The sequence below is a fragment of the Crinia signifera genome, chromosome 2 (genome assembly GCF_055691185.1).
Source record: "Crinia signifera chromosome 2, ASM5569118v1, whole genome shotgun sequence".
Lineage (NCBI taxonomy): Eukaryota > Metazoa > Chordata > Amphibia > Anura > Myobatrachidae > Crinia > Crinia signifera.
This window is the reverse complement of record NC_139218.1, coordinates 317362232-317379763: the sequence shown is the minus strand read 5'-3', so window position 1 is coordinate 317379763 and position 17532 is coordinate 317362232. Positions and strand designations below refer to the sequence as shown.

The window sequence follows — 17532 nt, the reverse complement described above, 5'->3', positions numbered from 1 at the left end:
AAGTGATATTTGAAATGTAACAGGAAAAGCAACAGGACTGCAGACAGGAGGTTCTGCTGGTCCCGGCAGGCCAGTGGCGGTAGATCATGCAGCGGTGAGGGGGTAAGAAGAGGGGGGGGGGCGCACAAGTTTTAGTGGCGGGGGAGGGGGGGGCACAAAAATGTTAGTTACGCCACTTCTTCACCAGGCTCAATACATCTGCCCCTGTGTGCCTAGGCACCCTGGAGTGCCGCAAAATGCTTGCAGGAGTGCCTCGGATTGGTGATCCAGCTCCAAAACAAATTATTTACAGTCAAAGCAAAATCAGTGCTAGCGACTGGCATTCATAATATATGTGTACAATGCAAACTACAACTATATTCACTACCTCATAACTTAACCTAAGGATGATATAAGCACAATTTACTTAATGTAATATATATCTTCTTAACATTATTTTTTTTATCTATTTTTAACATGCTATAACCATAACAAACTTACCTGTTTTTGCTTCTGTTTTGCTTATTGGGGAAAAAGAGCATTAATATTGAGAAGCATTAGAAGATTTATAATGTAAACTTGAGGGTAACTTACTTAATGAAGATCATAATTACAAGAAATCTCATCAATTGTGATCTTTTTAGTGCTTACATTTTTAGAATTTAGTTTCTATAAATATGGGATTAAAAACAACCTCAGTTATAAATTTTAAAAAAGCTTCTTAGAAGCTGTGAAAATGTGATTTTATCAACGTTTAAAAAATTTTAACGGTCTGTGCCAATAGTTATGAATACACTGTAAAGAACAGAGGACATCACCGAGCAGTGGACCTACAGTAGGTGATTCTATTACTATGCATTTCAGTCAAAACAGAAATGAGCAAAGAGGCTCAAATGTAGAAAAACTGCAATATTACACTGGCAGTTAACTTAAATAAAAAAAGCTATATAATAAAACGGCTGAGACTATCATTTAGTATTTAAGGGCATATAAGAAAGGGAGCAGATGAATTAAGCTTTGGAAAGTGATAATGTACCAACTAGGGAGGCCAATCCCGGGATCGGGATCTGCGGGATCCCGGGATTTTGGCCAAAAATTGCCGGCATTTGAATCCCGGGATTGAAGCTTCCAATCCCGGGATTCCGGGATTAGTAACCCCATTAGTTTTGGTTTAAAGCCGGGCAGCACTGAGCACCAGAATATGGCTCAGATGCTGCCCGGCTGACTGTTTCTTACCCCCGGTGCTGCTGTCGGGATTTGGGAGGGACTGAGTGCTGTGCTGACAAGCATGGCGGCGCCCAGGCTGCGCAGCGTAAACCCTGACACCACGTCACGCTGTGCAGCCCGGCCGCTGCTCTGCCTGTCAGCACAGCACACTGTCCAAAAGCCGAACAGACGCCCGATGTGCCAACCCCAGCCTTCCGCCCACCCGCCGGAGATAGCCGTCCTGCTGCTGCCCTGTCACCACAACCCCCGCCGCCGTAAGTGACAGTGCGGGGGGCAGCTTTAGGAGAAATTTATATTGTCATCTGGGGGAGAGGCCGCTTTTTTTTTTATTAGGGAGGCCAATCCCGGGATCCCGGGAATCCCGGGATTGAGCATTTTTCAATCCCGAATCCCGGGATTGAAAAAATGCCCCGGGATTGGCTTCCCTAGTACCAACAAACAGGTTCCTGTCCTTTTTTTAAACACAGCCTGTAACATGGCAGTTACGAGCAATTTCGTTGGTACTTTAGCACTTTTGATGGCTTAGTACATCTGGCCCAGGGAGTCAGTGGGGATGCCGGATGGCTGACAGACAGTTGGGATTCCAACAGTCATTACACTGACGTCGGCATCCCGACTGTTAAAACCTCGACACTCGGGATCCCGACGGCCACCGGCTATTCTCTCTCGTGGGGGTCCACGACCCCCATAGAGGGAGAATAGAATAGGTGGCCAGCGCAGCGAGCCACTGTGCCCGCAGCGCAGCGAGCCCACAAGGGGCTTCGTTTCATTCCCCTCCACTGTCTGAGTCCGGGCAGTCAGGATCCCGACGTCGGGCTAATGGCTGTTGGGATCCCAACTGTTGGTGTGCTATATCACACCCGCCAGTGGAGTGGAGAGTAGATCACACTTGATGATATTTAATAAGGCTACCCAGGAGATTTTTGGAGAGTAGGAGCAGTGGGAGGTGCAGGGGACTTCTTATTTACTTGCATAATTTGACCTCCCCCCCCCCCCCCCCGGCCATTGATTGACTACAATGATTCTTCAAGATGGGGTGAGTCATGGTGAAATGCGTCAATACACATGGACAACACACTTCACGTGAGAGTAGGTAACTACAGTACTAAGTAAGAGCATACTGTAGTAATCAATTAATAGGAACTATTGACCGATTTTATAATTATAGGACGTGATAATTAATGTAAACACAGAAGAAAAAACAGCACTGAAAAAAGCAACAAATTAATATACCAGGATATTCTCAAAACAAAATTGTATCAGTGTTATAATCAAATCAGTAATATAAACAAAGATTACCTTTACATTAACTGGCTTATTCATATAAGTACAGTATAAGTAAATTCAACCATTATTATTATTTCTGCCAGGCAATAAAACAATGAATAATATAATACAATTAATCATTTATACTAATAAATAACATGATCCCAATTCATAAGGGTAATTTCAGCAGTAACAGGTTTCAAATCTCAGTAATGGGGCATAAACATGATAAGATTTGTGATAGCCTCTTTTGCTAAGCGATGTAGGGTAGGCGATTTCACTTGAACTTCCCGGTGTCTAGAACGCCCATACACACGTAGCAATGAGCCTTTTTTGCAAAGCGATGTGTGCTAAGCAAAAAAGTTATTTTACAAGGTAGATCGCTATTGCTGTTTCTGTACACACGTAATGATGTGATCTCACGTGCTAAGCGATCTAACTAGATTTTCATTGCATGCAAAACAAGATCTTAACCAGCGATAGCGATGGGTGGGACCGCACATGGCTATCGCTATGGGGTGTACTCAGGTGCCATCTGTTCTTCATTTCTAAAAGCGATCTAGACAGATCCCTTAGAAAAAAGCCTAAAATCACAATGCCTGTGTGCCCCTTAAGTTTCAATAAAAACTGTGTCATGGTGTACTTGTCACTTCTTCCAATGCCACTGTATGATCCGCCATATCTGTAGCCCCCTCCAGAGATGTTTGGCGTAGCCTGACTTTGCCATTTGTTCATATTACCTTCCTCCTACCTATCTAGCGTTACTGCCTCACAGCGCTAAAGTCATGGGTTCAATTCCCACCATGGCCCTAACTGTGCGGAGTTTGTATATTCTCCCCGTACTTGCGTGGGTTTACTCCGGGTACTCCGGTTTCCTCCCACAGTCCAAAAATATACAGGTAGGTTAATTGGCTTCCAACAAAATTAACCCTAGAATGTCTGTGTGTGCGTGTACATGTGGTAGGGAATATAGATTGTAAGCTCTACTGGGGCAGGGACTGATGTGAATGTTCAAAATATTCTCTGTAAAGCGCTGCAGAATATGTGTGCGCTATATAAGAAACTGTTCGTAAATAAATAATATATAAATAATTTGAAATAATGATGACCTGGAATATAGTCGGTAGTTAAGCTATGGGGAATCTAGATCCTAAATTGACTGTGCCTGCACTGTCATCATACTTTTATTCAAAACCAAAAACAGTGGTCCTTTAATTCTGCATGAGTAAGGGGACCTGGGTAAATTGTTATCGCTGTATTGTGGAAAGTGTTCTAATGGAAATGGTTAAATCAGGGCTGCGACGGCCTTTTCCATGTATTTGCTTATTTTATCATGTAACACTCTCGTCTGGATTCATATTTGCATAACAGAAGAATTAATGAAGCGTCAGATTCATCTCAGTTGATTACGGACACATTTCCTGGTTTGTGCACACAATAGCAAATGGGTTTGTTGCTGTTTCAGCCCAAGGCATAATTCAGATTTGTACGTAAAGCCAGTGGTTTACATACAAATCCAAAGGTTGCGGGGCTGCGCAGACGCAAGAACCATTCAGCTCATGTGCGATATCATTCGCTGTCCGGTCAGCCACAGCATTAGTGACATGCTGTAGCGTTTGAGGTGCCAAGGCCGGCACCGGGCACCATTCTTCAAAACTGGGATGTGTCACTTCTGTGACCAGTACAGAATCTGCGTAGACAGATGCAGACTTACTGGACCAGTGTGTCCAAATCTGACAGCCAGCCTGAGTATGTTTCATGTTACACAGGATGACCGATGCCTACAACAATCACAAATGATGGTGATCTTAGGCTTCATGCTCAGATCTTCAGATACATGCAGGATGTATATCACCTACGGATGTCTCTTGTTGCATTGGAATTTTAATTACAGAGAATTGCATAGCCGCTTCTTTGCAGCTGTTCAATTCCATACAACCTTAAATTAGGCCCCTAGACTGTGGGATGTTGGAGTTTTCTCTGTACAATGTCTGGTACTAACTTATACCCCTTTTACACCGCCGAAAAATCCGGGTCAGCGGCGGGTCAGACCCGGATCTTCGGCGGTGTAAATCCCTAACGCCGTGTCCCTTTACACGGGACTTCTACCCAGGTCCTGACCTGGGTAGAACACGGCTGGGACCTGGGTAGAGGGCGGTGTAAATGGGTATGGAAGTCGAGTTACACACACGCCATTTTAGGATAGTATGGCCGCCATTTTGGTTCGCAGAGTTGCGCAAATAAAGTTTCCATACCCGAGTATGCGTGGCAAAGTGGACCAGAAGAGTAGCCATACTATCACACATAAATTCATAAACACATACTGACCCTAAGTAAAAAATAGTTAAAGGTTTAGAACGCCACACATAGCTTAGTTAGCCCTGCATACATCTATCTGTATCGTGTTTAGTACCGTTCTGTTCAGTTCATTATGCGAAGTATTCCGGTCATTGCGAATATTTCGCAATATACACTGCCCGATAGTTATGGACATAATCCATAATCCAGGGACAGTTTCTGTTGAAAGAATGTAACAAAGAAATCCAGATGAAACCAGTTCTAATCACTGCTGACGCCGAAACCACCGAACAAAGGACTCTTAAAGTTCACTCCCCTGGACCTAGCCAAACCAGGTGTATCAGCTTACCCCCCAATCACAGCTGACCTGACATTCGACCCCTGACCAATGAGAACGGCCTTTGACCTCCCCTTTCTGACCCTATAAGATAGGCGACCCAGAGCAGCCAAAGTCTCTTCGGCACATCTACTTTTCCCTGACCTGACCACCGGACTATAGTTCATCCCTGAACGATAGTGAGCTCTGACCGGACTACACTTCGCATATTTGATGAGAACGGTAACGGTTGCATTAACGGTAGTTATCCTTATTGTATTGATTGGCTGATTGTGTCTTGTATCTGTTTTCTCTCCCCTTAGTAGAGTCTGTTTAGTATTCATTGTTAGTATATTGTATTACTTGTTATACCTGTTTATTCTTATTTCTGTAACCCCCTTTTGTCCATTAGGGACTCAAATACAATCTTTTTACGGAGCTCTTATCTCCATATTTCTATACAGTGGTCGTTGTCTGTTTATTCGCATAATAGCGATAAGGTATATTGCGGACACAGTCCGATAAGGTATATTCGCAGATTAGAGACAAAGTACTGCGAAGGAATCTCTGATTAAGGTATTGGTTCTTGGTATACATAATACAATAAAAGGTACGCTACGCTGCGCTACGCTTTGTTCGCACGTAGCTAGGTATAAAGGGTACGTTGGTTGCGGACTTATTACGTAACCAACGCTTTTCACTTATCGTCACTCTGGTTATATTTTAATCACCATTAACAATTGAGGGCTCGTCCGTCCGCTCCACAGTCCAGAACTCAGTACCAGGCGTGCGGCTCGACCTATACCAGCAAAAGGGTGGAAGTATTTATTTGTTTCCATTGCTGGATAGGCCGAGTCCACGGCGGTGCGGGGTTCGGGAAGTGCTAGCGCTGAACCCGGAGTACAATAAGTGAAAGCCACGTGTTTTAAAGCATATCATACCTAAGTGTTTAGTAAACTGTACTTCTGCCTGCTACAAGTAGTTTAAACGGGGTATAGTGTCTTGGGCTGTTTGTTTATTATAGTATATGTACCACGTGCGATAAGGTTCGCACACGTGGAATCTGTGTTTATTATAGTACATAGAGGATCCCCTCTGTGCAAAACTATAGTTGTTTATTGTTAGTTACTGCAAAACCAGGGACTCCGCCACGTGGCGACAAGTCCTGGGCCTTTTACAGTAACGCTCGTAAAGCGTCTATTGTGTATTACGCAAGGTGCGCGCGCACGTGCCCACATCGGGAAAGTTTCGCATCTTTGTACGTGGTTTACGGATTAAGTACGGGATTTATTTCGCATCTTGATACGTAACTCTAGGACAGAGTTAAGGGATTTATTCCACATTTAGGCGCAATTACTGCGTATAGCGAAACCCGAGCGCAACCTTGCAAATACACTATAGAACACGTGGGTGGCCGATTCATCGGCGGCCTGTGAACAGCGCATGTACACACGTGGCTGTTCATTGGTACTGCACATGCAGCACACATAGGAACTCAAAGGTGAACAGTATCGAACCACTAGCTTTATTTAAACAGTATAGCAATATACTGTGGATAAGGTGGTGATTTAATAAAGAGAAAAAAATAAGTTTTTTTTCTTTTGTTCATTTTTTCATAAGCAAGCAACTCAAGCATTATTTTAATAGATTCCTATAGCGTATTATAAGGGATTTATACCTGCATAAGTATCTAGTGACAAGCTACCGGCCTGGGAAGATTTTCTGTACAGAAATATTTCAAATATATGCATAAGACCAAGGTGTAACCAGCGCCCAGTGTGAAACATAACTGAGGCGAACGGGTGTGTGACGACACGACTCAAGCGCAGTGTAGTCCAGTGTAGGACAGTCCAGGTAGGACAAGGTTAGGGTTCACGTGACGACGTGCCCATAGGAACTGCCCCTTCAGTGGAATTGATTCCGCTAGGAGGGTACAAGAAGATACATCGGAACGCACTTGTTTCCGATTAGCTACTTTAGAAATCCAATTTTTGGGGGTATAGGAAAACAAGTTTGTTATACCCTGGAAAAATTGTGCCGCGCCAAGCAAGTTGGCTAGAAGTTCGCTGCTAGTTGAAAGACTTGGTGATTGAGTATCGTACCTCGTATCCTTCGCACCTGCTTGACTGTGGGATGTTCTAGGAAGCTGTAGAAGTGAGTGTTTGGGGAGCTCTCAGATAAGTAATAACCCACCGATATCTATTAAGCTGTGAACGTTTATTCCTGTAACTATGGGTAATAACGGGTCACGCTGTGATAACGTGCATGTTAGGGAGGAAGCAAGCCGGCCAAAAGGATCGGCTGCTTTTATTATGTGCAGAAAGCACGGTGAACTCGCAGTTGTTTACCAAAATAAATGGAGAAAAATGACACAAGGCAGCAAGTTAGAATTTCCCAGTGTTGGTAGCTTCGATCCGGAAATCTTATCGGCAGTAAAAGATGAAATATGCCTACTCTCCAGTCGTAAGGAGAGAGTGAAGCATATAGATATTCTTAAATTGTGGCAGAAGGAAGGACAGGAACAATGGGGAAGCAGAGGTCTGGCAATACCTGACACAATCAGCCAAAATATAAATGCAACCGCTGCCATAATAGAATCAGCTCCCCCACCCCCATATGTGCCGAAGGGGATAATGACGCATAAGAAAGGAATAAGTAATAATGTATCCGTTGCTAACCTGTACCCTGTCTTATCCCCTTACAAGGAAACCCGAGAGGAAAACGAGCAGCTGTTGGCACTGGCCATCTCTCATGCAATTAATATGATTGAGGGAAAAGCGCAACCCGCTGTTGAGGCCCCAGCACAGGAGGAGGAGACGGCTGATGCCAACAGCATAGTATTGGACTCAGGTAATGATGCACCACACAGCACAGACACAAATGACTCCCAAGCAGGTCCCAGTAATGCGAATGTGGTACAAACATACCCTGTACGCACACTGGAGGTTCCCTATGGTAAGGCAGACAGAGAGGGTGTGATACCTACCAGAAAGATGACCATGCTAAACCCATGGACACGGTTAGAGCTGCGGTCCATCATTACAGATTTCCCTGACCCAAGGAAAGATCTGGCATTGTGCCGGAAATTTGTAAGGGATCTGGGAAACTCTGATGAGCCCACCAACAAGGATTGGAGAATCATGTTGAGGGCCTGTCTCCCCACTCACATTGACATCCCGAAATTCATTCAGGATAGTGGATTGAAAGTGGACAAGGAGATAAATGATGAGATCAACCAGGAGAATATACGCCTGATTAACTTACAGTTGGGAGTATATTTTCCTGCGGCAGTAGAATATAGCAAGATTTTCACCATCAAACAGAAAGATGGCGAAACTGCTGCTGATTATTTTACAAAGGCCTTACTGGAGGTATCAAAGTACACTGGTGTCTCCGAGCCTAAGGACGACCCCCACCTGAGGGAGATGATTGTCTCTGTGCTGGTGGAAGGGCTTAGGGAAAACCTGAGAGCCAGAGTCCAAACCTCTTTTCCAAATTGGCGTGGAATGACAGTGGATGCCCTACGGGAATCGGCTGTGGACCACGACCGCAACATTAAGAAGCACAGGGAACTGCAAACTGACAAACTGATGATGGTTAGCATCCAAGCCCTTACTAATGCCCCAAACAAAGCTGCATACCAACGAAACACCAGGGACACAGGTAGAAAGCCAATTATCTGTTACAACTGCAATAAGGAGGGACACATTGCAGCTCATTGTAGGTTAGGAAACCACAGGAGTTACCAAACACATAAGCGAGAATGGGAATCTCACAGAGGTGAGACACGGAGATACCCAGCCCCTAGACAATGGGAGGAGACAGACAGGTCACGCAACATGCCTCCTCCCCATCTGATGGCTGACACTGTGCTAAGGGCAACCCAGGTCAGACCATAGGAAACAGGTCATACCTGTATCCTACAGCCAGTTAGACTAACACAACACCTTGGAGAGGAACCTCAGGTGAAGGTTGATATAGCTGGAGTAAGGCAAACCTTTTTGGTTGATACAGGGGCGGCCAGATCTGTTCTCAACACTCCTCTTCACTTGGGTTTCACTAACCAATCAGTAGCGGCAATTGGGGTAACAGGAAAAATACAACATTACCCACTGACGAAACCAGCGGAGGTTACAATCGGGCCTCTGCATACCAAACACTCTTTTCTGTTGGCTGCAGCGGCCCCGACTAACCTCCTGGGTAGAGATTTACTATGTAAAATGGGATGTGTCATCTATTGCACTCCCGATGGGGTATTCCTAGATACTCCTAAAAATCTTACACAAGAAGTGCAAGATATGCTGGACAGTCCTCAGAGGCTAATGTTGTATTCCACTGTTGTAGAATCAAATCCATCTAGGGTAGCTGAAATTACAGCACAAATACCGAGTTCCCTTTGGACTAAAGATGGACAGGACGCTGGGCTAATGGCAAATGTAGCACCAGTAGAAATCCGCTTAAAAGAAGGCAGGATAGCCCCAAAAATACCGCAATACCCTTTAAAACCTGAAGTTGAGCTAGGAATATTTCCAGTGATCCAACGATTGCTCCAACAGGAAATCCTAGTTAGAACTTCCAGCACGGCCAATAGTCCCATCTTTCCTGTGAAAAAGAGCGGGGGGAGGGGCTACAGACTAGTGCAGGATTTAAGAGGGGTAAACAAGGTAGTTGAGAGCCAATTCCCCGTAGTGCCAAACCCAGCTGTCATCCTAATGCAAATCCCACCTCATTGTACTCATTTCACAGTCATTGATTTGTGTTCAGCATTCTTCTCCGTCCCTTTGCATCCTGACAGCCAGTATCTGTTCGCCTTTACTTACAGAGGAGTACAGTATACCTGGACACGACTCCCCCAAGGATTCATAGACAGCCCCAGCATCTTCTCCCAGGCCTTGCATGATTGTTTACAATCCTTTCAACCCATGAGTGGTTCGATACTGATACAATATGTTGATGACTTATTGTTGTGTTCTGAGTCACTGGAGTCATCAGTGGATGACACTAGACAGCTGCTGATGCATCTCTCAGAGACAGGACATAAAGTATCTAAGGATAAGCTGCAATTATGCCAGACCAGGGTTAAGTATCTGGGCCACTGCCTTACCCAAGGGCTGAGACACCTCACCGACGACAGAATCCAAGCGATTCAGAATATGGTACTGCCACAGACCCAGCATCAGATCCGTACGTTCCTAGGCATGTGTGGATACTGTCGCAATTGGATCCCAGGTTTCTCTATTCTGGCATTACCACTACAAGAGATGGTTTCCTCAACTAAGCCAGATCGGGTTTCTCATACTGAGGAATCTGAACTGGCTTTCGAGGAACTAAAGGTGAGCCTAACAAAGGCCCCAGCACTGGGAATGCCAGATTATGGAAAACCCTTTGAACTGTACGGAACTGAATCAGGTGGGTGTGCGGCAGGAGTACTTGTACAAAAGCATGGTGATGCCAACCGACCAATAGCGTACTACAGTGGCCAGCTGGACACAGTAGCACGCTCACTCCCAACTTGCTTACGAAGTGTGGCTGCAATAGCACAACTAGTAAGTAAGATTGAGGACGTAGTGTTGGGACACGATTTAACTGTTCATGCTCCCCATGCTGTCTCTGCCCTCCTAAATTCTGCCCAAACACGTCATGTGTCCTCAGCACGGTTCACTAAGTGGGAACTGGCGCTGATGGCCCCAGTAAATATTACCATCAAAAGATGCAACACACTAAACCCAGCCACATTCCTTCCTCATGTGCCTTCCAAGGCACAAAGGGTGGAGGGTGATGGGAATGTTGCTGAATATGGTAAAGCAGAGTTTAGTGAGAGTGAGGACAAACATGATTGCATGTCCTACCTGAATCAGACCTTCACAGTACGTCCTGACATAAGCGACAGCCCATTAAGTGAGGTAGACATAACCTTATTCACAGATGGTAGCTGTCATAGACAGACGGACACGGGAGAGCTGTGCACAGGCTACGCAGTAGTAGATGGAGAAGGTATTGTGGAAGCTGAACCCTTGGGACCACCTCACTCAGCACAAGTAGCGGAACTGGTGGCACTGACCAGAGCATGTGAAATGGCCCAAGGAAAATCAGTCAACATATATACCGACTCCAGATATGCTTTCGGAGTAGTCCATGATTTTGGAGCCCTATGGCGCCTCCGAAATTTCATGACGGCGGCTGGCACACCAGTGGCGCATGCGACATATATTAGGAGACTTCTGGGAGCTATTCAGCTCCCAGACAGAGTGGCTGTTATCAAGTGCAAAGCTCACACATCAGAGAAGGACCCGGTGTCACTTGGTAACAGCCGCGCTGATGAGGCAGCGAAAAGGGCCGCATGCCCTGTAAATATTTTCACCCATCCCACCAACCTTTGTACATTGAACATGGTATCCACATCCAAACTGATAGACATGCAGAATTTGTGTTCCCCACAGGAAAGAGCAGTATGGAAGTCGAAGGGATGTGGCCAAGAGTCTACCGGACTTTGGAGAGATGGACACGGGAAACCAGTGGCCCCCAGAGCATACCTTCCTAGTCTAGCCGAGGCGGCCCATGGGCTGACACATCTTGGGAAGGAAGGTATGTGCAAGCTGGTAAAAGCCTACTGGTGTGCACCAGGGTTCGCTTCTCAAGCAGGTAGAGTGGCAATGTCATGCCTCACCTGTTTGAGGAAGAACGTTGGAAAAGCCATCCCAACAGAGCCATCCCACATCCCTCCTACAGAAGGCCCTTTCCAGGTAATACAAATCGACTTCATACAGTTACCACCCTGTAGGAATTTGAAATATGTATTAGTTTGTGTTGACATGTTTTCTAGCTGGGTGGAGGCTTTCCCCGCTGCCTCCAACACTGCTACCTTTACAGCAAAGAAAATATGTCAGGAGTTTGTCTGTAGGTATGGTATCCCAAAGGTCATTGAGAGTGACAGAGGCACTCATTTCACAGGAGAGGTCTTCCAAATCATGTGTAAACTCCTGGGGATTAATAGTAAACTTCATACTCCATATCGTCCCCAGGCGAGCGCCAAAGTTGAGAGAATGAATGGTACTATTAAGAACAAATTGGGTAAAGTTATGGCTGAAACAGGGTTGTTATGGCCAGAGGCATTGCCTATTGTGCTGTATAGCATTAGGACCACTCCCAGGACTCCGCTCAACTTGTCCCCCTTCGAGATATTGTTTGGTCGGCAGCCACACATCATGATAGACCCACAGGATGATCTCAAATGTAACAATGAGCTAACTGTACAGTATCTCCTAAAGCTAAACAAACAGCTAAGGGAGCAACAAAAGCAGCTGAAATTACTGAACCCTGATATGCCTACAGAGAATTGTCATAATCTTAAACCAGGAGACTTTGTTATGATCCGAAATTTTTTACGCTCAGGTTGTTTGATAGACCGTTGGGAAGGACCGTACCAAGTTTTGTTGACCAGCACTACATCTATTAAAGTCGCAGAGAGAGAGACTTGGATACATTCGTCCCACTGCAAGAAAGCCAGTAACCCAGAGTCCCAGTGTGCAGAGAGCGAGAGAGAAGAAGTGTCGCTAGAAGCATTGTTTCGGGAACACTGAGAAGCAGCCAAGGTCGAGCAACCTGAGCGAACAAAGGTCTAAGAGCAGAGCAAAATAAAAGTCCCCTGGTAGAGATGATGGAAGGACTCCAAGCAAAAGGTTCACAGCTATGCATATATGTCTTTGTTTTCTTTCTGTGTTCTTTTATTCACCCAAAGATACTCGGTGGCTGCCACATCCTAGAGCGATCGGAGCGGAGTTCTGACAGTGTAATAATGGACCCAGATATGGGTGAGGTAGAATCCCTAAACCAGCTTGACACTTTGCCCATGACAGGAGAAGGTAAAAGGTATGAGGGAAACGTAGTTCAAGGGCTATGTGATGAGTTATTGTCTGGTGAGTACTGTGTCTGTAGATATTGTCAACCTAAAATGGAAGAAGAATGCATCCAGCGATGTCAGTCGACAAGTAAGGCAACTACCGGCCGACATCCCTTGAGTGATTACCACTCACTAGTGGGTAAGGTTTTAAACCAAACAGAATGCTGGGTGTGTTCACAAGTGCTACATAAAAGGAGTAGTGTAGGCCTAGTCCCATACCCGCTTAACATTTCAGAGATAAGCGTATTAAATAAGGGGAGGCCATTGGATAAGAGATACCTGTATACCAGGTCCCCTAGTCTTAGATTACACCCATACCAAGTGGATAAATCCCTGGTATGTATGAACTTCTCGAGTTCCAGAGCGATTGGTACTTGGGAAGTGACATGGCATAACCAGACAATAACTTACTCCCAACGTCCAGATGGAGAGCCTATTGATAAAGAATTGTTGTTAAAAATCCGAACCAGTGGGAGACACTATAAATATGTCTACACGGTGAAGAGAAGTAAAATGATGGCCGGCAGAGTATCAGCCGGCTACTGTAATGTAACCCTACAGCCAGAAATCTGTGAGGAACAAGTCAGGGAACAGGGGACGGGGATGTTCTTATGGATAATGTGTGACAAGATCATGAAATACTCTGTCCCTTATTTTCTCCCTGACGATGTTTATTATATTTGTGGTAGGAGGGCGTACAAATGGCTCTCCATGAACTACGTTGGTATTTGTTATCTAGGCAGAGTGTTACCGGAAGTGATGACCCTCACACATGATGCGATGATGAACATACACAGAGGTATTTCTCCTCCTTACACTCATACCCATTATGACCAAATCCATAAAAGGGATTTAACAATCAAGAAAGAACCCCTAGCTTCTGAAATGATACACGAGTCGTTCGGTATCCAACTCCTCATTGCTTTAGATATCACCCATACCGCCAGAGGAGTCATAAATTTTAAATATATACAAGCATTGGCCAGCTTGGTAGATAACATCACAGAGATTTATGATGACACCTTTAGATACACTGGGAAGGAGTTGCAAGCATATAAAAGAGAGCTAGTCCAACATCGGATGGTGCTGAACTATCTGACAGCTATGACAGGAGGATATTGTGTCACCCTCTCTACCCAGTTTGGGGTGAAGTGTTGTACATATATCACCAACAATACTGAAGACCCAGAAGAAGTCATCGATCATCGGATGGATGAGATTCTTCAGCTTAAATGGGAATTTAGAAGGGAACATAATATCAGCCTGGCAGAAATAGGTAACAAAGTTAGTGAATGGACCTCCTGGTTGAATCCAATGCACTGGTTCTCTGGTTTAGGAGAATGGGCGCAAGGGATCATAGCTAGCATAGGAAAACTCCTTCTCTGTATCGGTGGTGCCATCATAGTCTTTGTGCTATTGTTCAAATGTTTAAAGGTGGTGACCCGGGGAAAGACAAAACGTACCGAAATCATGAGTGTAAGAACGAGAGATACAGAGGAAGACCAGGGTTTGGTATATGACCCTAAAATCGAAACCACCTCCCTTTAAAGAAACCATATTTGTGAACGTGTATATGTTGTAACCACCCCTGTTTTTATTTTTATCCCAAAATTGTACATTATCCTTCGTGACCCTGAGTAGGTTGTTCGATAAATGCGGCCCATCGTTTATCCATGATCCTGGATCGGCCGAGAGCAGATGGTTTACTCCCCTTATATGTTTAATTCATGTATCCCAATTTCTCTGTTAGGATTATGAATTTCTGTATTTTCGTGTGAAATGTTTTGTATTGTAACAGTTTTGTAATTACTGTTAAAGGGTGGACTATGGAAGTCGAGTTACACACACGCCATTTTAGGATAGTATGGCCGCCATTTTGGTTCGCAGAGTTGCGCAAATAAAGTTTCCATACCCGAGTATGCGTGGCAAAGTGGACCAGAAGAGTAGCCATACTATCACACATAAATTCATAAACACATACTGACCCTAAGTAAAAAATAGTTAAAGGTTTAGAACGCCACACATAGCTTAGTTAGCCCTGCATACATCTATCTGTATCGTGTTTAGTACCGTTCTGTTCAGTTCATTATGCGAAGTATTCCGGTCATTGCGAATATTTCGCAATATACACTGCCCGATAGTTATGGACATAATCCATAATCCAGGGACAGTTTCTGTTGAAAGAATGTAACAAAGAAATCCAGATGAAACCAGTTCTAATCACTGCTGACGCCGAAACCACCGAACAAAGGACTCTTAAAGTTCACTCCCCTGGACCTAGCCAAACCAGGTGTATCAGCTTACCCCCCAATCACAGCTGACCTGACATTCGACCCCTGACCAATGAGAACGGCCTTTGACCTCCCCTTTCTGACCCTATAAGATAGGCGACCCAGAGCAGCCAAAGTCTCTTCGGCACATCTACTTTTCCCTGACCTGACCACCGGACTATAGTTCATCCCTGAACGATAGTGAGCTCTGACCGGACTACACTTCGCATATTTGATGAGAACGGTAACGGTTGCATTAACGGTAGTTATCCTTATTGTATTGATTGGCTGATTGTGTCTTGTATCTGTTTTCTCTCCCCTTAGTAGAGTCTGTTTAGTATTCATTGTTAGTATATTGTATTACTTGTTATACCTGTTTATTCTTATTTCTGTAACCCCCTTTTGTCCATTAGGGACTCAAATACAATCTTTTTACGGAGCTCTTATCTCCATATTTCTATACAGTGGTCGTTGTCTGTTTATTCGCATAATAGCGATAAGGTATATTGCGGACACAGTCCGATAAGGTATATTCGCAGATTAGAGACAAAGTACTGCGAAGGAATCTCTGATTAAGGTATTGGTTCTTGGTATACATAATACAATAAAAGGTACGCTACGCTGCGCTACGCTTTGTTCGCACGTAGCTAGGTATAAAGGGTACGTTGGTTGCGGACTTATTACGTAACCAACGCTTTTCACTTATCGTCACTCTGGTTATATTTTAATCACCATTAACATGGGATGCCGGGTCGGATGACCCGGCTTCCATTTACATGAATGGGGAACGTCCAACCTGCGGACCGCAGCGTCCGCAGGTTGGACGGGTTGTCAGCCTGACACTGACAGCCGGCGCTGCTGTCTGCTATACCCTGCAGACAGCAGCGGCGGCGGGGGAGGGAGGTGAACGGATGCCTGTGTGCGGCATCCATTCACCTCCTGTGCGACGGCGGGGGGGTGCGCGCGGGGACTGGGGGCAGCCTAGCAGCTTACCTTAGTGCTGGGCTGCCCCCAGCAGCGTTCCGGTCCGGCGGCGGCGGTGATTGGCGATTGGAGATGACATCATCCTGTCACCTCCAAGCACCGGGGGGGGGGTTGCGGGACGGCTGTCCGCCCGGTGTAAATTGCACTAAACGCCGGGTCGCACCCGGCTTGAACCTGGGTCTAAAAAAGCCGGGTGCGACCCGGCGTTTTGGTGTAAAAGGGGTATAAGCCATCACAGCAGAGTGACCAAGAATAATTGGCTTATTTCCACCATAGGCAATAAATGTCTGGCATGCTTTCATAATGCTAATGAAGTCTGATATTTTCTAAAAGTATTTCATCCCGATTATCTTAGTTCATACCATGCAATTCTCAGGATTGACTGTTTAAATAAAAAATAATATAGTCACTATTGTATATCTTCACTTGGTATACACAGGCATTGTCACATGTAATTGCCTAACGTGAGCTATAGCTCCAGTTAGTAAATTGGAAGCAAAGTATTGGGGTCATTGAGAACAGAGGGCCCATCTCAAGAGGGCACCAAAGCCATAACCTTCTCCATTTGTGATGTCATGCAGTATGCCTGCCTTTACACAGGGGAATTGTGGCTTCTGCAAAGCTTTACGTGGCTGCTCGGAATGATGGGCAGAACATTTTATTTAATTGCACATAATTATCTAGTGGAAAAAACGTACAAAAGCAACCAAAGCAAAAGATAGGGGGGGGGGGGATTTTGACTGCCAGTGTTCATACAGCATCTCATATTGGTGCATCTTTAGCTCCTGTAATATTTGCTAAAGATCGGTTTTGGGTCTATTTCAAAACCGACGGGTATTGACAATTATCTACGTCGGTTTGCAGTCTGAAAAAATATCTATAAAAGCCAATGGTGATAGCCATCGGATTTTAAACCCCTGTACCATGACAGATCCAATTGCCAACCTGCCAGCAATCTGCTGTAGAGGTGAAATCCTGCCCAGATCACTATGATCTGTGCAGCACTGTTAATATGTTAAGTGTAAAGAAAAATGTACTATCTGCACAGATTACTAAGATTACTTTCCAGGGCTTCACCCGAACCAAACTACAACAGGTAGGTATACAATATAGGTCGGGCGGATGTGCTGTAGTTTTAATGTAGTATTTTTTTATTTCCAAAACTATCCTTAGTAAATATCTGGTTTCTAAGCTCAGCTTTGTAAAAATGGAGTTTGTTCCGATGTCCCAAATGTTTTGGGGTAGTTTTGCCGACTTTTGGTAAACAGTCAGTTTGCAGCATGGACAGAAAA

The 17532-nt window shown here is 44.9% G+C and overlaps 1 protein-coding gene across 4 annotated transcripts in view; it reads right to left on the bottom strand.

Moving 5' to 3' along the window:
- CACNB3 (calcium voltage-gated channel auxiliary subunit beta 3) overlaps positions 1-17532 on the bottom strand; it is a 170854-nt gene that overhangs the window by 33767 nt on the left and 119555 nt on the right. For all 4 annotated transcript variants that reach the window (XM_083169062.1, XM_083169061.1, XM_083169063.1 and 1 more), the window contains exon 6: positions 481-500. In XM_083169062.1, coding sequence (XP_083025188.1) covers positions 481-500 — 20 coding nt within the window. The remainder of the gene's footprint in view (positions 1-480; positions 501-17532) is intronic.